General features: G+C 45.8%; 1 protein-coding gene across 1 annotated transcript in view; it reads right to left on the bottom strand.

Moving 5' to 3' along the window:
* Positions 1 to 7545: 7545 nt before the first annotated feature.
* Positions 7546 to 23045, bottom strand: part of COLQ (collagen like tail subunit of asymmetric acetylcholinesterase) — an 88379-nt gene continuing 72879 nt past the window's right edge. Inside the window, exons 13-18 of the mRNA XM_007936745.1 lie at positions 22457 to 22562; positions 13432 to 13571; positions 12124 to 12243; positions 11504 to 11624; positions 9572 to 9674; positions 7546 to 7615 (exon numbers count right to left, since the gene is read on the bottom strand). Coding sequence (XP_007934936.1) covers positions 7546 to 7615; positions 9572 to 9674; positions 11504 to 11624; positions 12124 to 12243; positions 13432 to 13571; positions 22457 to 22562 — 660 coding nt within the window. The remainder of the gene's footprint in view (positions 7616 to 9571; positions 9675 to 11503; positions 11625 to 12123; positions 12244 to 13431; positions 13572 to 22456; positions 22563 to 23045) is intronic.

Here is a 23045-nt window from a genome sequence, read left to right as displayed (position 1 = left end):
TGTCCTCACTGCTGGTAGAACAGTGCTTCCATCTGTGCTGTGGCCTTGGTCCTCCTGCTGGACTGCAAACTCCTAAAAGACAGTGACCATGTTCTTTTTTTTTTTCTCCCTCATTCTCTGCTGTCTTTGACCTAATAGGTGCTCAATAAATTTGTTTTGAATAAAATCGTATGCTAACTAAGCTAAGAATAAGAAGACCTGTGCTCTGGTGACTCAGTGGTTAAAGTATTATCATTCTCTGCTATGTAATCTACAACTGGCTTCCATTCACTCAGGTGGAGACAGAGGTTAGGCTCGAACCAGGGGTCTCATCTGGAAAGTGGTGGTGGTGACCTGGGGAGTTTTATCCGCTCTGTTAGCCCTTGCCACTACAATGGTATGTAACAAACCATCCTGAAATTTAGTGGCTTGAAATAAAGCATTTATTTTACTCAAGTCTGTGATTTGGCAGTTTATACTGGACTTGGCAGGATGGTTCTGGTCGTGATTGGGGTCCCTCATGTGACCAACAGTTGATTGATGTTTAGCTGACCCAGGAGACCTTTGCAGGGCTACCTGGAGCAGATCAGCTCAGTTCCATGTCTTATCCCCTGACTAGCTAGGTTGGGTATGTTCTCATGGCAAAGTCAGAGGTGCCAGAATGAGAGCAAAAAGAACAAAAGTGCTTCTGTTCACAATTGGCCAAAGCAAATCACAAGGCCCCGTTTAGAATCAAGAGGTAGGGAAAAAAAACAATTGATGGAAGGAGTGACAAAGTTACATTGAAAAAGGAGTGGACACAGGAGTGTGTGATGAATTGAGACTATTAATGTAATCAGTCTACTACACGCACATACCCCATGTCTCCAACACAGTTGAGAACACTGGGTCCTATCTCTAAGGTGTCTCCAGGCTCTGATTACATAAATAAAAATCCCAGTAGGAGTTGTTCATGGTTCCTGCAGGGGGCACCAATGCCAAGCCAAACCACCTCTTAGCTTGACCAAAATCTAGCTAAACCCATCAATTAAGATTCAGTGACTCTATATGACAAAGTAGAACTGCTCCATAGAATTTCCAAGGCTGTAATCTTTACAGAAGTATACTGCCACATCTTTCTCCTGCGGAGCAGCTGGTGCATTCAAACTGCCAGCTTTTTGGTTAGCAGCCAAGTTTTTTTTGGATAGCTTAACCACTGTGCTACGCTGCTTAAGGAGAATAAATGGACAGGGGAAATAACCCGTTTTGTTTTGTTTTTCACTTAGTAAGGTTGTGTTTCTTTCAGAGTTATCATACTCTGAAAGTCAACTGTTTGAGTTGAAAGAACTCAGGGTGAGTTCTATTGATTCTATTTCTCAGGTGAGGTTGAATGAGAGGAGGTGGGTAGTCTTTAGCCCATCACTTTTAGGATACTTGCAGCTCCCTCTCAGCAATGTTACAAATGAAGATCTGGGGGAATACACCACAGTCCTGGAGCCTCTGGGCCCTTGAGTGAGCAGTGCCTGTGTATTGCTCTAGTGTAAAGGTCTCCTCGATGTACCACCAAGGTCCTTGATCTGTGAGCTCATCGTTACTACACAAATGGAAGGACTGAGTTTCATTGAAAATTTAATTTGGCCAACTCTACCATAGAGACCCAAAGTCTGGCCATTCTCACTTCCAAGTTCTCATGTACTTTGATCATGTTGTCAGAGGGACTGTTCTCTGGAGAAGGATATCATCCCTGGTAAAGTGGAGGATCAGCAAAAAAAGGGAAGAACCTCAACAGTGGCTGCAACTCTGGGCTCAGGTATAGAAGGGTTGTGAGGCTGGCGCAGGATCGGGCAGTGTTTCGTTCTGTTGTACATAGGGGTCACTGTGAGTGGGAGTTGACTCAACAGCACCTAACACCACACCACCACTATGGGGAGGGATGGGGTGGAACCCCAGGAAGGCAGTCATTGGGCTGAAATTGGTCCTTTAATTACAGTGATATCTGAAGGTTCTTCAGCAGTTTGCCCACATGTACCCTCCATGCCTGTATTAGAGTGATGGGTGCCCTGTGTGTATGTCCCAAGAGACACTCAGAAACCTGGTCCTACTAGTTACTAACCTGTCTTCAAAGAACTTGTTTTGATCCAAAAACTCAATAATGACCAGAATTACTAGTCAGATGGAGTTTGGTGAGACCCCCCAATAGTGAACAAGATGTATATGCAGACCACTCAATCCAGGATAGTGCACCCACATACTCTATGGAAATGCATCCCTTGGAGCAGTCGACCACGGGGTACCAGAGGGGCAACATTCACACGGAGGAAATGCAGGACACACAGGAATGCATTACTATGAGGGGCACAGTGGGAAGGGTTACTGGGCAGGGAGTGGGAGAGACAGGGTTAGGGTTTGGGGATGGAAAATGGGGAGTGAAACTAAATGTACACATAATGTTGAATGTAAAACAAACTCTTAAAATAAAAAATTGAAACAAAGGACTTGGTTTGCTTATAAATTTGCCATTCAAACAACTTTGCAGGTAGATAGAAAAGAGTCCTGGGACCAATACCCATTTCCAAGCCCCCCTGGTTATGGTGGGAGTGCTTCTGGGCTAAATGAGTCATCCCCAGTGACAGACTGCATCCTTGGGTGTCAGTGAGCAGAGCTTGGGCCTCTGTTACTGGTGACTCAAACCCAGTCCAGGACTGAGAGGGTGAAAGTCAGCACCGAGCCCTGCCAGTCATCAGGCTGCAATAGCAGACAGATAAAGCCTGCTGCGAAGTTAGCAGAGAACAATATGGATGTACCTCAGATTGTGGGCTCTGTACCAGACCACTGCAATAAAAAAGAAAGAATTATTGCAATTCGTGAGTCAAATGAATTTTTTTGGTTTTTCAGTATGTTATAAAAGTTGCTAACATGCAGCCAAGTCTGAGAACCACTGCTCTTTATGACTGCTGTGTTGTGAGGCTGTGGTCCAAACAGCTATCAAAGTGAACACACACTGTCTGCTTCAAAGGGAGAAAAAAAAATATTTCAAGTCCCCATAGAGGTGAGTGATCAAGCATGAGCCACTAAATAACGAGAATGACACAGATTAAATCTAACACTGCTAAGCAATTTCTAGGTTTTAGAAACTTGAACCATATTATCTCTGGTTTAATTCCTCAAACTTGTTGCCACCGACTTGATTTCAACTCAGAGTGCAGAGTAGAATTGCCCCATAGCGTTTCCAAGGCTGTGGTGACAGTGGTGCCTAAGGCGTTTGACTGCTAACCACAAGGTCAGCGGTTCAAACCCACTAGCCACTCCTAGTAGGGAAGACTGGACAATCTACTCTGTAGAGATACCACCTCAGAAACCGAAGGAGGGGTCCCTATGAGTCTCCATGGCAGTGAGGGTTTTTTTTTTTTTTTAATCTATGGAAGCCGATTGGCACATCTTTCTCCCTCAGAGAGGCTGGTGGGGTGAAACTGCTGATCTTTTAGTTAACAGCTGAGTGCTTAACCACTGTGCCACTAGGGCTCCTTTAGAATTCCCCACAATCTTAAAATAAGGTATTATTACTTTCATTCTGTAGATGAGAAAACAGAGACTCGGGGGAAATTAAGTAAGTCATCCAGGATAATTAAACAGCAAGTTAGTGACAGAACCAGACTTCAAATTCAGACTTGTGTGAACCCAAATCCTCTGCTTTTTTCATGAATGACACCACATCTCTCATGACCAGGGTCAACCTCTCTGAATAGACCTATTAGAATCAACCAAGAATCTCTGAGTATGGGCAGGCTTCCAAAATATTTGTTCCAAGTGACCCAGCCATTATTACTGCCAAAAAGAGAAGCAAACCACAGAGATAACCAAGTATCCATTTCCCCATTCTTGCACCCCAATTTTTGCCCCAGTAGCCACCCCTTCTCTACAACGCAGAAGTGTATTTCCAGAATCTCCAGAAGTGGGCTAAGGGTACTATAACCTTTGCCATTAGAGGTTCAGGAATCTAGCTCCAATCCAGTCAGCAGGTGAAATTCTCCTGGCAAAAGAATTGGTTTAGGAATGGGCCTGTGACTCAAAATAGGCCAAGGAGGATTGCAGCAAGATTTGCTGCAGGCTTCTGGAAAAGGAGATTCCCAAGAGTTGCCAGAATAGATGTCCTGCTTCCTTTGGATGTTGCAGGGTACAGGTATCAGCCTAAAGCTGCAGAAGCCAGCTCACAACCAGCCTGAGGATTAAACTGACAGGGAGATACAAATAGCCTAGAGAATAAAGAAAAGTGGAGTGTGAGCCTTGATTGAACCATGCCTGATCACCCTTCTGCTGGACTTTTTAAGTCCAGCTGATCAATTTATATGTGCCAATAAGTTCTACCCTATGGTTTATATCCAAAGTGGATATTAAGTTACTTGCCAACAAAAGCACCCAGAAGAGCACAATCTCCCTTGGTGACCAACTACACCTCTGAAGACCCTGCCCCATTCTCCACCACTCCTGTGTGATGGTGTGGGGAGCTGCTGAGGGGGTCCATCACTATCCTAGGATATGCCTATCACAGATGGAAGGCAGAGCCCACACTCACAAGCCAACTGAGTTGGAAGAGAATTCAACCCTAGTTTAAAGTCTCTTTTAGGTAAGGAAAGAAATTGAGGCTGTGAGAAGTTATGAGTCCAGGTGCCTGGACTTCCAGGTCAGTGTTTTTGCCTCCATGCTATGGTACCTCAGTTTCCCACCAGACCAGCAAATGACTTCAGAAAGCATTTACCTGGCACAGGTGAGATTTTGACTACCTATTCTGTGTCAGCTTCTCGTACTTACAGATGCTCCTCGTCAGCCCCACCCAGCTCTGTCCCTGGAGAAACTGCTCCCTACACACAGTTAGCATTTAAGGGCGGGACCCAGAGGCCACCATCTTTACTGATCTTTCATCTTTCCCTTTCAAAATACCAAAGAGGTAGAATTACTATTATATATGTTCTTGAAAGACGTGACTTTAAATCTTTTAATTTCCGGAGCTTTGCAGCACCCTCCCTTGAAATACCTGGAGAGCAGCCCACCCTAGGATTGTGGGACCCAGAGACAACACCCCAGATGGAGGTTCCCAAACCAAATGTCTAAAAATTTAAAGTATAATCAAACTAACAAGCTATTAGTTAGGTTTTATCTGCATACCTCAGCAAATACACTTTCATAAGACCTAGAAGGCTAGACTTGAATTTGGAATTTTTAATTCCTCAAAGTTCCGTGGCAGCATGTGGGGGCACGAGGAGAGTGGGGCCCGGCCGCAGCCTGACCCATTCTCTTTTCAGCCCTAAGGCCCATCCCGCACAGCAAGGAGCCTCAAGTGCAGCCAAACAGAAACCTAGCCTGCACGTCCAAGCTCCATGCACAACTCTACTAATAGCTTTTCTCTGGTCTTAGAGGTGTGCATAGGTCACACTCACAAAGATGGCTATGGGGAAGAGCCTCTGCAGGCCCTGGAAGCAGGTTCAGGAATGTTAGATAAGAATTTGGGGATTCCCGAGTACCTGGAGTATGGTCTAGGAGGGCACCTTGGCCCCATAGACTCCTTGCCCTGTGTGGAGGGTCATGGCCATAGGAGGGCAGGGTGGTGCCCTCTAAGGCACACAGGACAGGGGCCCTCCTGCCCAGGTCCAAGGGTAGTCTGCATCTTTATTCAGTACTAAAAACAAAACAAAACCAGTTGCCGTGGAATCAGCTCTAACTCATGGTGACCCTGTGTGTGTCAGAGGAAACTGCTCTACGGGATTTTCAGTGACTGATATTTCAGTAGTAGATCACCAGGACTTTCTTCCTAGGTGCCTCTGAGTGCTCTTGAAATGCTAACCTTTCGATTAGCAGCTGAGCTCCTAATTGTTTGTGCTACCCAGGAATTCCCTCCTGTCCTACGCAAGATCCTAAAACAAGGCTAGATTAACAAGACCAGGTTTTGTGACCTTGGGCAATTATCTCCACTCCTCTGGACTTCAGTTTTCTCTCTTCACCCTGAGGGAGCTGGGCTGCTTCTACATTCTAGAACCCTGTGCAAATCCTAGGAAGCAGATGTATTCAGCCCCTGACCCCATTCAGCAATTGCTGGGACCCTGGTCCCTACCCCTCAGGGAAGAGAGAGCCACAGTGGGGAAATGAACGGCCTTTATTTATTACCCACTGGCGGCCCCAGTATGTTGGTGGTGGTTTTGCAGCATGGAAGTCACATCTCCCAGGCCATGCAGCAGAGGCTCAGGGTACTGGGCTGGCCAATATGCCCACCTGTGGGCGCACCACTCTCAGGCTGATGCCCAGCTGGGATTACACGGTCTACTCACAGATCAAACCAGCAGCACAATGACCCTCACAGCCAGATGCTCCTGCCTGCTGAGTTCCCAAGACCTCACTCTGTCTTAGGCACATTAGATAGTGTTGTACCCAAGCCCAGGGTATTACTCTACCTGGTAACAAAAGGCATAGCTTCATCACAGCCAAAGGGCATATCACCTTAGAGGCATCTTTTTAAAGCTAAACTAAGCTCCACTCAGGAAACATGGCGGTGACAGGCAGCTCGCAGACAGGCTGGACTACGATCCTGTAGAAAATAAAGAGTTTGGGTGCACAGACATGGGGACAAGGCTATGCAAGGCCAAGACACAAAAGGAGGACACGGCCATTCAGAGGAATCAACAGGAAGCAAAGAGATGGTGCTCTAGACAGAAATAGTCTCTGCTTACGCTGCATATTCATCCAGGGGGCCTTAGACCGGAAACCTAGCACTCTGCTAAGAGTCTTCTCCACAGGAAATGGACAAGAGCAGCATTCACAAGGCAGAGGTCAAAGTGAGGTCACGAGGTCAAGATGGTGCCAGGGGTGGTAAAACCATAAAGCCGCCTCTTAGGAAACATCCAGAAGAGGAAGGTCCAGCTCTGACATTGTCTGCATGGCCAGTGGCCCAGCCTGAGCCCCCACCATAGACCTGGGGGTGAGCATAGGTTTGGTGGCTTTCTTAGTGCGTTTTCACAGTTGGTCTCTTCCTGGGGGAGCTGTATCCACATGATGCTGAGCTGGGCTGTGGCTAATTGAGGGTCTTTCAGCAGATCTAGAGCTTTGAGCCACACTAAGGGAGAGTTTGTCCATTCCCTGCTTTGTTATCGTGTGGTCTCAGGAGATCTGAGGATGGGCTACCCTGGGGAAGAAAGCCAGCATTTCCAGAGGGCAAAAAGGTCTCACACCAAACCCCCAACAAGATGAGAACAAACTAAAACAGCCCGTAGGGCCATGTGTGTCTAACAGTACTAAGCCAAAGCCACAGCCAGGGTCAGCAACATTCAGGAAGAAGAAGGACTTTGTAGCCGGCTCTTGGGCCAGTGGTAGCAATGGGGAACATTGCCAGGTTGGGCATGTGGAAGGTTTTCTAGTACTTTGGATTAAGACAGGGTGCAGTGGTCCTGGGTTCTTCCAGTCAGACTGTTAAAAGCACATCTCAGCAGCAAGAGTTGTCCTTGTTTCTGTTGCACAGAGGTTGGTGGAAACTGGACCAGGACAGTGCGAGGTCTGTTGAACAAAGTGGGGAAGCTGCAGCCCACCTTCTTCTCGCACCCCTCATGTGAAATAGCGGCAGGGTGTGGAGTCAATGTAGCAGTACGGGGTGCACCGCAGGTCTCCGTATGACCTGAGGAGAGGCAAAAACACAGGGCATCACAGGGGACAAAGCCACATTCTAAAAGCCCATCTCTGGTGACTTCTGGTCAAGCCTTATCAAACAGTGACCACTCCTGACACCTTGCCAAGGGCTTTATAAAGACTGTTATCATTCTCTTCTGGGGTAAGGAGCTTGGGGGAGTTAAATCTAGGCCTCTGGGTTTCTTTTTTCTTTTTTTTTCCTTCCTTCTGCCTCATCTGAGGCTCTGGGTAGAAGAGGAATTAGTAACCCTGCTAATACATAGCATCTGTAGGAAAATCACCCCCTTCTCATCTCCATCCAATAGAACTTTCTGTAAGATGCAAATGTTCTATATCTGTGTTCAATATGGTAGCTGCTGTCCACATATGGCTATTAAGATTTGAAATATAGCTAATACAACTGGGGATCTTGGGTTTTTATTTTATTAACTTTTAATAATTTTAATTTAATAGCCACACATGGCTAGTGGCTATCATATTGGAGATTACAGGTCTATACCTTTGTAAACCCAAATGATAACACCATGGCAGTGTGTTCAATACACACTCAAAGACATCCCTTTGAGGCTTCTAGGGATTAGGCAGGGAGCCACATTGAGCCAGTGAACCAGCCCTACTTGGCCCTGTGTCCTTGACTGGCTGTCTATACTTGATTTCTCCATTGAGCCATAAGCCAGCTCAGACTTTCTGCCAACTCTCTGGCAGTTGCCTGTCAGGAGCCTTCCCTGCTTAAGGGAGAGGGGCAATGGACTCATCTAGGTAGGGGTTTCTGGTCAAGCCTAAACAGACTCAAGAGTGTGGAGGGTGACTACAGATGTCTACACCTACAAGCCTGGTTAGAATATGTTTGCATACATGGAGGGGCAATGAGCTGAGGAGGCCCCCTTGGAAGAGATTCCAGAGAGGGGGCAGTAGAGAGACAGGCATAATGTCTGCTCTCTCAGCCCCTGGGTCTGAGGTTATAAGAGGAAAAGTACCTGAAGCAAAAGTTGAAATTTGATTCACAAGGGACTTATGTGACCTGAGGCACCAGCGGGTCTACCCTGGAGACAAGAGTAGGGCAGGACATGGACTGGGGAAGAGGGAGCAGCCTCTATTTTTCATAGAACATTATACAACTCTGGCTCTGTGAGAACTGGGGGAAGGTGGCACCATTTTTTACTTTGAAAGAAGGACAAGAGGCCACATATTGGGCATGGAATCAGTGCCTCACAGGGGCCAGTGGCTCTCAGTTGGCATGGGAGATGTCAGTGTGGAAGCTGGGATGCTAGAATACTTGTCCTGAGCAATGTGAACACCCAACTGAGGACCCTCAATTAATTAAAGAGGTCTTTGAAGTGAGTACCAAGTTTCAGGAATTTTTCTGAAGGACTGTGAGCCAGCAAAATTAGACATTAATGCAAGTGTGGGCTCACTTGTGCCTGCAGACATGCTGGATGGGGTAGGAGTATTCTAGAGAATTCAGGTTACACAGGCATGTGAATTCTTTGAAATGCCTTGATATGTCTACACTCGACTGGGCTCCCTTCCCAGGCCCACAGAACAGGAAACCAATTGGTCATAGTAACCATTGGGACAGGGGCTGCTCACCCAGGGGCAGCAGCTGAGTTTAGAAACTACCCATCTCTCTGTGCCAGGGCAGGCCTGATGGCTGGGTCTGCCCCAGCCCAGGCAGCACAGCCACAGGCCTGGTGGCATACAGACTGCTCCGAGAGGGTACATGGTGATTATGTACTTATTGCCTGCCTCTTCCATTGAACAGAAGCGTGAGCAGGGCCGTGTCTTATTTATCACTATACCTTAGTGTCTAAAAAGCACCAGGAACATGAGACACACACAAAAGTATTTGGAAAAAAGAAGGAGGGGGGAGGGAGGCAGGGGAAAAAGAGGAAAGGAGAAGTGGCCTTTGGCCTAGGTCATAATAGCACAATGAGGCAATCCCTACCCAGGGAGATAGGTCTCGCAGGTCAGATAGCCAAAGTCAGAGCCGTCACAGTCCTCCACACCCTCATGCCGGTGACCATCTCCACAGTAGGCCCGGTGACAGCCTGAAGGGACATATGAAGTGCAGCCTGAGAAGGGGCAGAGGGACAAGCATGCCTCAGCCTGCAAGGACTGTGTGCCCAAAGGATATGCTCAGAGCACTGCACCATTGGAAAGACTGCCCTCCACAAAGTTCAGACTCATCCCAGCACTGCCCTTAGACAGATCCTGCACCCACCAGTGGTGGAAGGAGAGCAAGGAGATCCGGCTCCCGCTTGCCCTGCCGCACATTGTCAAGGGACCAGGAGCAGGCCTCTCTGAGCCCTGATGTCCTCTGCACAGAGGGCCATAGCCCTGCCTCTCCTCCCAGGACCACCATGGGGGTCCCATGAGGTGAAGGTCAGGAAGTGGTGGGCATCGGGCAGAAGTGATGACACCTGGTGACTCCTGTCTGTTAAACAGAGAGCTTCCAGGAAGAGTGACACAGGTGGGACTAACCTGTGTTTCTGGGGAGCCAGGTGACCTTCAGCAGGGGGCTTCTAGTTTCACACAAATATTGGGTGGTGTACCCTACCTTCATCCAGGGCACAGAGACCCCACTGGTTCTTTCCCACAGTGTGGCTAAGGGCAGATGGGACTCCAGGCCATGCCGGCATCCTAGAGACTGACATCCCAGGAATTCCAAGGGCATCCAGGGAAGGTGCAGCCACACGGGAAGAGAATCAGCTGCACCTGTCCCTGTCTTCACCCCCTGTGCACGCCTCCAACATGCTGCATATTCACCCTTCCCTTGAACTGCTTAAGGGGAAGGACCTGCTTGTGCATCTATACATCACCACCCTTGAGCCCAAACCTGGCTTCCATAAAACTCACTCACTGCTGAGGAGTCGGATCCGACTCATAGCGGCCCCTCCTTGGGTTTCTGAGGCGGAATCTCTACAGAAGTAGATTGCCCAATCTTCTTTCCGTGGAGTGGCTGGGGGGTTTGAACCACCAGCCTTCTGGTTAGCAGTCAAATGCCTTAGGCACTATGCCACCAGAGCTCCTAGGCTTAAAAAAAGTGCTTAAAACATAAGTCTTGAATGAATTCAACAAATGGATACCAAACTCTTATTAGACTCCAGACAATCCACACATATGTTACTAACTCATGGAATCTCTAAAGATACTGAGCAGTCAGTACTGTTGTATCCATTTTACAGCTAAGGTAACAGAGGCTCAGAGCCGTGAGTTGCCTTCCATCATCCCACTCACGCATGGAGTAGTGCCTCCTCTCTGAGCCCAAGGGTGAGGTGGTGGCTATCAGAGCCTGCATTTGAACTCTGTCTCACTCTGAAGTCTGTGCTTTCCACTTCACCTCATGCCTTTGTCACTTGATAGAAAACAAAGAAAAATGCAAGCTCTCCGGTGCTGCCTCTGCCTGGCTGTCCTGACAGGTCCCATAAGCCTGAAGGCAGCTCTGGCTGGGCCAGCAGCTGTAGTCAGAAGGACTTTGCCCCTAGAGCTCCACCTGGTAAAAGTGAGTCCCGATTCAAATCCTAGCCCTTTCTCTTTTGCATACAACAGCATCCCTTTCACCACTCCATCCAATAAAGCCACAGTCTTTTGAGCCTGGTAGTGGGTAAAGAAGTAGAACTGGGAGAAAAGGGAAGGCCTGGTGGCTCTACTCTGTGGGACAAGGCAGCCCTCTCTGGGAACAAGATACTTGACATACCCTGGCTCCATTGATGACCTTGGGTGGTGAAAGGAGTTAGACTTTGCCCTGAATTATGAGGGATGGGGGACCCTCCGGCCCTGGAACTGTTTCAAACCACTACAGCTGATGTCCAGGGCTCTGACCCCCAACCCCATGGCTGTTCAGGCTTCAGGCCCTCCAAGGCTGGGTCCTACTCACTGATGCAGTCGTCACCCGTATCATCATTGGCATCATCACACTCCTCCCCGGGCTGCAGGACCCCATCCCCACAGGCGCTACGATGGTCTACAGTGTAATCCACAGGGTAGAAAGGGGTCAACTGGCCAAAAAAAACAAAAACAAAAACAAAACAAAACACACACACAACAGTTACTGGGGGATGCTGCTAAGGAGGAAGGCCATTGGCCCTAGGGGCAGATATACCTTGGATCTAGGGGACAATACTGGGGGTTTGGCTTTCTGGGACCTCTTCAGAACCTCCTCCTCCAGGTTGGGAAAGGCACTTCTTTCCTGTTGCCCAGAGCTCTGTAGATGGCAGGAATGCTGGGCCAGATCAAGATGGCAGTCTAGCAGTTTGGGGATGTAAAGACAGTTTGGATCTTTGGGTATGGGCCTTTCTCACCCAGAGGCTCAGAAAGGAAGCTCTACTGGGACAGTTGCTCAGAAAAAGTGTGATGGAGGATGCTTAGCTCTTCCATGGAAAAAGGCAAAAAACTCTGCCCCTGGGGCCCAGCTGTTTGGCCTTCCCTTTATTGTTTGTGTCCCTTTTGTGCATAGGGTGGTGTGAGAAAGGTCCTGAGGTGTCCTCCTTGGGGTACCTGGATGGGGAGCCAGCCAAGGCTGTCTTTGAAGTACAGAGATCTCTGGTCTCTACGGAAGGCAATGGCATTTTGGGTGTTCAGACTCTCAAGCTCTTTTTGATTGTTGACCACAAAAATCTGCCAAAGAACACATTGGTGAGGATTCCAGAAAACACTTCTAGAACAGGTAGGTAGAAGGCTGGAGGAAGAAACAGAATTTCTGTTCTTGCACTGGTTAACATTACCCACTAAAGTTCCTCCTGAAATGCGGAGAAATGTCTTGATTCTCCTACTTTCTCAATCCAGTTCCAAATGTCAGAGTTTGATATAAAAAATGTCTTCTGTGATTTAAAGTTTTTAAGTATTTTAAATGTTCCCAACACTTAATAAATAACAAGGTGATGTCATCTAATCAAGTAATTCAACATCTGGAAATGATCCTAACAAAATTTTTACACTCGAAGATGTTCATTACAGTATTATGTATATTAATGAAAAGGTTGAGAGGACCCTATTAATACCCCACAGTGGGGCAGTGGTTAAATAAATTATAGCACAGCCATACCCTGATTATGCATCCATTTAAATTATGTTTGTGATGAACTGATGTCCAGGATTTACTTCATAATCCAAGGGATGGTGGGCAGTAGTGGGTGTCCAAACCAAACCCACCACCACTGAGTCAATTCCAACTCATAATGACCCTATAGGACAGAGTAGAACTGCTCCATAGGGTTTCCAAGGCTGTAAATCTTTATGGAAGCAGACTGCCTCATCTTTCTCCCATGAAGCAGCTCTTGGGTTTGAACCACCAACCTTCTGGTCAGCAGATGAATGCCTTGACAACTGCACCACCCGAGCTCTTTAGTAGTAAGTATACACGTAAACAGAAAACAAGGAAACAAAATTAGCTAGCCATGAGTTGATTGTTTTTACCTGAAGGGAATACACAGGCTCATTACACTATTTGCTCTGCTTTTGTATTTATTAGAAATTTTCTTTAACAACAAATTTAAAATTATATTTAAAAAGAGATACTTATAAAGATTTTAATGGAGACAACTAGGGTACAACATTTTTATACAATATAATTGCAACCATGTAAAAAAATATTCTTTAAAAAGATAAAATACCCCCAAAGTGGACCCACAACCAAATGGAAAATTTGGTTTTCTTCTTTTGATTTTCTGATTTCCTATAATGGCTGTGTACTCAGTATAACGAGGGAAAGTTAATTTTACTAAAAAGAGTTTACAAAGATGTAAGAGGATCAGGTGGTAGGTCCTTCCTGATAACCACACCAGATTTTGCCCAGAAAAGCCTTACCACAGGAACTCGTGGGGAACTGGACCCATACATGGATTCCCCGTAGGAAGGGTTATTCACACTCATGGGCGGTCCACACAGACATCTTCCTGGAGGCCCGGGAAATCCTCTTTCCCCTTTGGGTCCCATTATAAGTTGTCCTAGGAAGCAACAGACTGCTGTGTTACTAGAGCCAAAGAAGAGAAAACCAAACAGCCCAAGGAGATGCGAGCAAGCTTTTTAACAGAAAGATGGTTAGAGTCCACAGCATTTCAGAGTAAGCCTGAAGGAGAGAGGGTCAGAGAGAGGCTTTTGATTCAAGACAGGGAGTAAATGTTGTGTAGATCTCTTAATTACACTGGGTGGGTTGCATGATTATTCCCAGGCCTCTTTCTCCTTTACTTTTATTTTAAAGACTAACTGGATAGATAGTTCCGTTTCCAGACTCCCTTGCAGCTAAAGGTGACCAAGTACCACAGTTCTGGCAAATGCAAGGTCTGCAGTTGGGGAAGGGTAGTCATCTGGGAAAGTTTTCACTGAGAAGGAGAGAAACACAGCTGATGGGATACATAGCTCTACTCCTTCGAGCCTTGAAAACAGATAAAATGTCTGGTGTTTCAGGCAACTATGAAGCCATAAGTATGAGAAGAGAAACGAATATGTCAGCAAGACAGGGGCTCATGGATTCTGGGGTCCTGATAGTGACACTTAGAGGCTGAACCAAAAGCAGCTGCTGTCACCTCTGGACTTCCCTGTGATACAACAAAACTACCCTCTATTTGTTTAGACCATCATTAACAGGGGCTCCTTGCAGATGAACACATTTCTGACTAATAATATTTATTGGTTTTTATTCATTTTATTTTGTTCTTCTTATATAATGGATTTTACAGAGGAATTTCTGAGTGGGTTTCTTTGGTTATTTTTTAAAGAAAATGCAACATTTGTAAATGCTTAGCCCACTTACTCTCTCCTGATACAGAAAAAAGTCAGAACATGTCCCAGAGTGATATGAACAGAAAATACCTGCAATGTGGGGGCCCTCTGAAGTGGTAGTTCTCACTTTGACTTTTAAGGTCCAGATGTCCAGGCCATACCACAGACAAATTCTATTAAGATTTTTGGGACTAGGTCCCAGGCATCCATATCTTTAAAGCTCTCAAGATGATTGCAGTGTGCGCCAAAGTTGAGAGTCACTGGTCTGGGGAAACGATCTTTCCATAGGCCACTCTCCTTCAGACTGTCCTCCCCTTCACCCTCCACCTCTCCTTGCCAGTACCTCCTAACTCCCTTCTGATCTGGGCTCAAACATCACTTCCGTAGGGAAGACTTTTTGGGTCTTCACATTTCCATGTTCATCTTGGGAAAAATTTCATAGATCCCTATGCCTTTTCTTTATGTACTTACATGTTTATGACTCTACATAGCAAGGTCTCTCTCCCTTGGTAAAATGTAAGTTCCGTGAGGACAGGGCTTGTGTCTGCTTTTACTCACCACTGCTTGACACACCATAGAGGTATTGTATGTGTTTGATGATTGAATGACTGAATGCAGACGAACTGGAGAGACAAGGTCTGTGGAAAAGTCTAGGAGTCACCCTCTCATCAGTAGAAAAAGAATAAAGCAAGAACTATCCACGAGGAAAAAAGAAGAAAAGATGGATACTACGAAAGGAAACAAGCAGTGGTGTCATTAGGAGGATGTGGGCGGAGAGACCACCACTGTCAGAGGAAGTGAAACCGAAATGACTATCCATAAAATTTTTGTGCAGTGTTTCAGCAAAAAGGTATTATTTTTTATTTAAAAAAATCCCTGTAGTTAGTTATAATAAGAAAAACATTTTTCATATGCCCAGTTTACATGTATCAATATATCTTCAAGGCTAAAATTCTTTGCTAATTTACTTTTTGAACCTTCCAGTGAGTTGTCAGAGCTATCATTATTACTCAATTACAGCGATGCTCTGAATCACGTGGTTTCATTTGCACTCACTACAAGCACGTGCTGTTGTTTTCATTGCTGCCAGTGTCTCTATACTCACTGATTTTGCCAAATTTTCTGATGTTTTGGATACAATATTGTGGTAACTAGTGTTCGTGGGCCTATACAAAACCAAACCAAACTCACTGCTGTCAAGTGATCCGACTCATAGCGACCCCTCCTTGGGTTTCTGAGGTGGTATCACTACGGAAGTAGATTGCCCAAACTTCCTTTCGAGGAGTGGCTGGTGGGTTTGAACTGCCAGCCTTCTGTTAAGCAGTCAAATGCCTTAGGCACTATGCTACCAGGGGCTCCTTGTGGGCCTGTATCAATAACTTTTTTGAGAATGAAGAAATAAAAAGAAAAGGAGAAAAATCAAAAAAGGCTCCTGTTTGGTTGCTAATAATGTGGTAACTATTAATGTTGTAATTCAAAGCAGAAAGATTTTATAAAACAAATTTGTTGTTAGTATTCATACAATCTAAGAAATACTGCATTTAAGCAACTTACAACTATATTTATCACATATTCTTCTATGATTTAAATTTATAATAGAGATTACTAAGTGTTCTATATGGTCTGGTTTGGGAGGAGGTCAGGGGGGTGACACCAACCCTAGTGACTCCACTGTAACCACTGTTAATAAGTACCTCTCCTCCTGAATAAGGGGACTTCGAATACCAGCCAGTCATTGATTTCCAGGCAATGACAAGGCAGGTCCTATGGCATGTGAGGGCATCCAACAACTGGAGACAAGATATAGGAATCCCAGAGGGGCAGGAAATAACATGACCCTAGGAGAGACGTCTGGTCAGGACCCAGAGAAGCACCTGCAGCTGGAGGAGGAGACCCCAGGGGAGAGGCCCCACACCCTGAGGCCTCCCAAGCTATTTTACTATTGCATCCAAAATCAGAAATGCTGCTGACATGAGGAGGAGGGAGGTTTGCCAACTTCTCATACCAAATTATAGTTGTTTGTTCTAACAGAAAATATGAATACAATTCCATGGAAAAAGTTCCAGTCTTGTGTTTCTGATATTTTCAGAAAAGCCTGGGGAGACAGAGATTCCTGGGAATATTCCAGGTAATCAGCACCTGGGGAAACCCAGGTAAGCAAGGAAATGAGATTGGCACTGGAGCAGCCTTCTAGAAGGTTCTGTGACTCCAACTCCTTCACTAGAACCAAGGCCTCAAAGATATACCAGAGTTTGTCTGGTATGCTCCAGTTAATTAGTGGTGAGGTTGAGAATTCATGTTTGACTTAACATTATGCCGTTCAAAAGGCAAATGTCCAAGAATACTGATGCTCTCAGGAAGCTGGTAATTCCCAGGTACCACTCTGATTCACTTATACCCAGTCTGGGTGCAGGAAGCACTCAGCTAAATTTGTGATTTGATTATTGCAAATTAAATCCTCAAGGCATTTTGTCTTTATCCCCTCCTGTAGCCCTTCTTTCCCTATAACAAGTTATTAAACAGCTCCCTCCCTCCACATTCCCCAGTACCACCAGGCTCCAGTACTGGGCACCAGAACCAGGGTGGCCTCTGACAGGGCAGCTGCTCTCTGCCACCAGTACACCTTTCCTGCTGCTTCCTCCCAGTTATCAGAAGGCATCCCTTACCCTTGCTGGTTTCTTGCGCAGCTGCACTAAAAGGCACAGCCACCCAAATTTCCCCACCAAGGCCTCTCTGAACTTATCTCACAGGTCTGGCCCCATCACCACCCTGCAGCCAGTAAGCCAGCTCTCCATCTCTATTAGGGAGTCTCCACTCACCCTTGGCTGCAGTCAGGAGAGGGGAGTCTGGGAGGAGACAGAAGAGCCTGGATACAACTCTCCAGGCAGCCCTTGCTTCTGCTCAACTCCTGCAAGGGCTGTGTGGCCAAGGGGAAGTTCGCAGCACCAGGTGTCATAGATTGATTCTGGACCAGATGTGACTATATGCCTCAGTATTCTCTGTGACTTCTCTGGGGCTCAAGGTACTTATTCATTAATGAAGAGTTAGACTAGACTAGGGGAGTTTACCCTGTGCTCTACAGACCTGAGACTACACCAAGATGGGGTTCTGGAACTCTGTGAAATAAGGTGTGGGGTCTTGAGTGTAAACCAAACCAGTAGCCATCAAGCTGACTCTGGCTTATGGAGACCCCCTGTGTGTCAGGGTAGAACTGTGATCCATGGAGTTTTCAACAGTTGATTTTTCAGAAGTAGATCCCTAGGACATTCTTCTGAGGATCCTCTGGGTGGACTCAAACTTCCAACATTTCAGTTAGCAGCTGAGCACATTAACTGTTTGTGCTACCCCGGAGCAGGATCTTTAGTGCATCTCTCTCTCTCTCTTTCTCTCTCTCTCTCTCTCTGTATACATATATATTTTTTTTTTCTTTCTTTTTTTCACTATATGTATAACCTAAAACCAAACCCACTGCCATAGAGTCAATTCCAATTTACAGTGACCCCCAAGGCTGTAAATCTTTACAGAAGCCGACCACCTCATCTTTCTTCTGTGGAGCAGCTGGTGGGTTCAAACTGTCAACCTTTTGGTTATCACTCCAATGCCTCTACCACAGTACTACCAGAGCTATACACACACACATATATAAACATACATACATACATACATTTATATATATATATATATAAAACAAACTCACTGCCATCGAGTTGGATCTAACTCACAGCGACCCCTCCTTGGGTTTCCAAAGCAGTATCACTATAGAAGTAGATTGCCCAATCTTCCTTCCGAGGAGTGGCTGGTGGGTTTAAACCGCCAGCCTCATGGTTAGCAGTCAAAAGCCTTAGGCATTATTCCCCCCAGGAGTGTATTTGGGGCTTTTATCACATTCTCAAAGTCTCAGGATTCTCTTTCAGGGTCTGTTTTGACTCTAGATAATTGATTTTCTGACTGGTGGCAGAGAAGGTCTCTTTTAAATTCCTTCCCCTTCCACTCCTTAACACTATCCCCTGCTCCAAGACCTTTCCAAAGAGCAGGATTATTGTGCAGTTTTGCCTCTTTCCCTACTCAGCCTCCTCCACCAGGGAGCCTCCTCCCCCAGGGAGTCTCCTCAGAAAGGAAGTAACCCAAAGAAGGCACATCAGTCCAAAGAGAAGTCTGTGTACTGCTTGGCTGCTCTGGCAATACCCAGCTCAGAAGACACTGTGAGCCAAGGCACCCCTTGCCCATGAGCCCATGCTGGATGCCATAGTGGTATGGAGCTGATAGCCACCAACCCTGCCCTCAAGGAACTTGGCATCTAGCAGGGAGTTGAAACACACCTGCAGACATAGTTACCAGTGGAGAGGCCATAAAAGATGTGCAATGTGTGACGGAGGTTCAGGGATGGAGCCTTGTCCAGTTAGGGGGTCAAAGAAGGCCTTATTGATAAGGAATAGTATATAAGGCCAAATGTATAGCACAGCCTTGTGGATCCAGAGACACAGTGGGAAGATGTTTCAGCTTGGTGGAGACCTGAGTGGACACTGGAGGACAGTGGGTGGTTTGCCTGGGATATGGCAGTGGATAGGGAAAGAAGGAAGAGTAGAGGGAAGAAGGAGGAGAGGCAGTAGGTGGTTAGGAAGATGAAGGGGTCGGGGGAAGAGGATGTGGGTACAATGAGGAGGACCTGGAAGGCCAAAGAAAGCAAATAGGATGATGCTAGGCTAAACTAAACTGGTAAGATTCAATATTCTGGAGATGGGCAAGACAAAACAGTGGGCATCTGAGTGAGCTACTGACTTTCCCCAGGCCCTGCTCTTCTCATTCAATCCCAGGTTCCAGGAAGGAACCAGAACCCAGGTCAGATGAGGACATCAGGACAACTTTAACAAATAAGCACAAGAAGACCGTTAATGTCTCAATTTCTTGCAGACCTTTCTGAACCTCTATCTCACCCTCTGCTCCCTAATTGCTCAGTTTTATGAACCCCCAAGAACCCATGGGCCAAGAGAGTCCCTGTCCAAAGGTAAAACCCAGGCTTCAAGCTACAATCTCAGTTGCTGGCTTCAACCGCTCATGATCACAGAGCCCAGGGACTTTATATTTGTCAGGGCCTTGAAGGGTGAGCGCCAGCTGGAAGGACCCCATCTGGATCATCCAGCCAAGTCCCACAAACAGATTATGGAGTGCAGACACATGGCCTCAGCTACGCCGCAACTCTAGTTCCCTTACCAAAATGGGATTAGGTGCAGCAAGATAATTTACATACTACTTGATATTTGCTCTCCCGGTGTTTCCTACTCCCTCAATTTCAAAGAGGTAGCCAGATTTTGTGCTTTCTTGCCCTTACTGAAAACAGGTACTATTTGAAGACCTCCTTGCCTTTTTGCCTTCTATTCTCAGGACAAAGGAGTGGTGGTGACTGAGGAACATGAGGAGGGAGGGGGTGGGAGGATGGAACAGAGAGGTATTTCCCCAGACATGGAGGAGAATTCTTCAAGGGAAAGGGATTCGTTATCCTGGGAAGGAACAAGGTCTCAGAAGGGATGGTTGTGGGGTTCTCCTGGGGAAGTCAGATCATGGGACCAGGATCCTCAGCCTTGGAAATGTTCTGGAATCCAAGCATGGGATGAGGACTCTGGTCTCCAGTATCCAGGACCACATGAATATGGACAACAAGCATTTAAAGGTAAATAGGGTAGATCAAAGGCTGAGGGACCTCCCTGGATGTTTTCTCTCATTATTCTTTAGGCTCTTTGCCCAACCCTTTGGGGCAGTTTGGAGAAGTGGAGAGAACCCTAATAATCCCTCAAATTGCATTTTCCTGGCACTCTGGCAAGTTAGAGTCTCAGAGTCAGCTTTAATTTGGTTTAAAATTTGATCTAAAGCAATGACTTCTTGTGTCCATCCCGTGTGGTTGCAGATATGTTCCTATTAACTTGGAGTGGGGGGAAGCGTAGTGTGGAATTTTAAAAATTTCTCCATTTTCTCAAGAAAAAAGTTAGAATAAAATAGTTTTGAAGTCAAGGAAAGGTTTCTATATGGAAGGAAATTTTCTTTGTTGGTTACCAGGGGTGGGAAGGGAGGGAAGGGAACACTGTTAGATAGGCAGAGACAAGTATTGATTTGGGTGAAGAGAAAGGCAATGTACCAAATGTGAGTGATCAACACAGTGGCTTTGAGGAAGAGGAAGACATACAGAGGTGCATGGGAGGTATAGACAACAAAGATGAACCCTTTTGCACATAGAGTACTACGTTGTCAGTGATGGCAAACATTGAAAAAAAAACAAAAAACATTGAAAACAAAAAACGGGTGGATAGATGGGTGGACAGACTGAACTATTAGGTGTATCTATGCAGCAGGGAATGTGCCCATGATCATATAGGGTTGGCAGACAATGTTTCTACAACTGTATTTGTACGTTCTATAAGAATTTCCAGGTATATAGTAGAGCTGACAAGGGAGAAGGTTGTAGTCACTTCTTGGCCACAGTGAGCTACCCAGGGGGAGTGAGTAGTTGGACCTGTGGGCTCAGAACCATAGTCACAGGAGACATCAAGCTCAACTGGCGTAACATACTATACAAAAACATTGTTCCACATCCTACTTTGGTGAGTAACAACTGGGATCTTAAAAGCTTGCAAGTGGACATCTGGACATAGGATTTGTCTCTTCTTCTCCAGAGCAAAGAAGAATGAAGAAAACCAAAGATAGTCTAAGGGACTGTTACACCATGCAATCCTCAGCCTGTACTACTATGAGATCAGAAGAACTAGATGGTGCCTGGCTACTACTGTCAACCACTTGGAGGGAGATCTTTGTAGGAGATCCTGGATAGAGTGGGAGAACACTGTGGAATAAAACTCAAAATTATTAAAAAAAAAAAAAAAAAAGGTACCAGGTTTGCTGGTCTGATAGAGCCTGGTGGAACCACTGAGACTATGGCCCTTAGCTGCCCTTCAGGTCTGGAATTGAACCCACTCCTGTGGCTTCCAGCCAAACAGAAGACAGGCATATGAGCTGAACCTTTACATTAGGTAGATACACTCCTTGGAGAGATCAATCATGGGAGAATAGAAGGGCTGTGTACGCACAGGAAGACAGCTTCGGGAGTGGGGAGGGGGGTGGCAGGAGTGCTTGGGAGGCAAGGAAACAGGAGAGAGGTAACCATGGGAAGGAAGTGGGAGGGGAGCTGTTGCGTTTTGGGAAATTACAGTCGATGTCATGAGACAAAGTGTATGTGAGCTGCTATATTGGAAGTGACTTTGCTCTGTAAACTTTCACCCAAATCACAATAAATTTAAAAAAAAAAAAAACAAGAGAGGCAAACTAAAAAAAAAAAAAAGTTTTGATTCCTTTCACATAACTGAAAACAAAACAAAAAAATTTTACACAGTGAGTGAAGAGTATTCTTTAACTTACAAGTACTGTGCTTCAGATGATATATAAAAACTTCCTTTGAACTGACAAGGAAATAAACTAAATAAATGGCTCCTACACAGTCCCCAACTGTGTCAGTAGAACTGTGCTCCATAGGGATTACAATGGTTGATTTTCAGAAGTAGGTCATAGTAGTAAGTAGAATGTAACTATCCCCTCTGCAAGTGGTTGATTTTGATTTTTTTTTCTTGTTTTTAATTTCTTTTTTTGTGATTTCTTTCTATATTCAATGCAAATAAATAAATACTTTCATAATATGAGAGATAGATAGATAATAAGATAGAAAAATCTGCAATGTCATCTTTAGTTCTAGGTATAAGAGAATTGCTGGAGCCATGAAACATGTTTTTTTTTTTTTTTCTAGAAAGAGGTGTTAGTTAGTAAAACATGTACCTGTTATTTTTCACCTAAGCTATAAATGACATGAACAATACAATTTTTTTTTTCTTTTCCCTTCCTCTATTTGTTCTCCAAAATGCTGAAACAAAGCCAGAATGATGTTTATCTCTCTTGTATAAAAGTTGAATGAGCCAAATTGTGGAGAAATTAATAAGGAATTAAAGTGCCTCTGGCAGTTTCTAACTAATAAACACAAGGCAGAGCTCTGTTCCCAACTCCTTGTGCCCTCTCTGGGGATACTGGCCAGGAGGGTGAAGCTGTAGATCAGATGAAGCAGTGTAGTTCTTACCTGCAGCTGGGGGGCCTAGAGGTCCTGGGGGTCCTGGAGGGCCAGGTTGACCAGCAGGTCCAGGCTTGCCTGGAGGGCCCATAACTCCACTATCTCCCTTCTGTCCCTGATGAGGAGAAAGGCAGAGGCTGTTACAATAATCAGTTGTGTGATAGCATGCTATGGCAAACTTCTTTCTCCTTTTGTGTCTAATCAGGGGCCATGTTGCACTTTGGGGCCAGAGCCCAGGGCAGGATACAGCCCTGAAGTCTTGACCACCATGCTCCTAAAAAGCTCAGGGAAAATGATATTTGCAATAGTGATAGCTGATTGCAAGTTTTCAAACCCTACTTCCTGCTTTATTCTAGAAACATGGCACATAACAGCTGAAAGGAGCCAATTTACTCCACCCTCCAGTCCTTCTGGTAGATGAGGAAATGAGCTCAGAACTGGGGATTTACTCAGGTCACTGCGCATTGAGGTGGCAGAGTAGGGCTTGGAACTCAGGCCTTGTGCTTGCTTGTCAGGACCATTTCTATTTCTCTGCAAGGATTGTTCCCACTCGTTGGCCTCTCCTTGCTCCTGCGTAAAGATCCAGCTCTGGCGTTCA

Source organism: Orycteropus afer, unplaced genomic scaffold (assembly GCF_000298275.1).
Source record: "Orycteropus afer afer isolate SDZICR_OR568_19922 unplaced genomic scaffold, OryAfe1.0 scaffold00003, whole genome shotgun sequence".
NCBI lineage: Eukaryota > Metazoa > Chordata > Mammalia > Tubulidentata > Orycteropodidae > Orycteropus > Orycteropus afer.
Note: the sequence above shows the minus strand (reverse complement) of the source record. Positions and strands in the feature narration are given on the sequence as shown.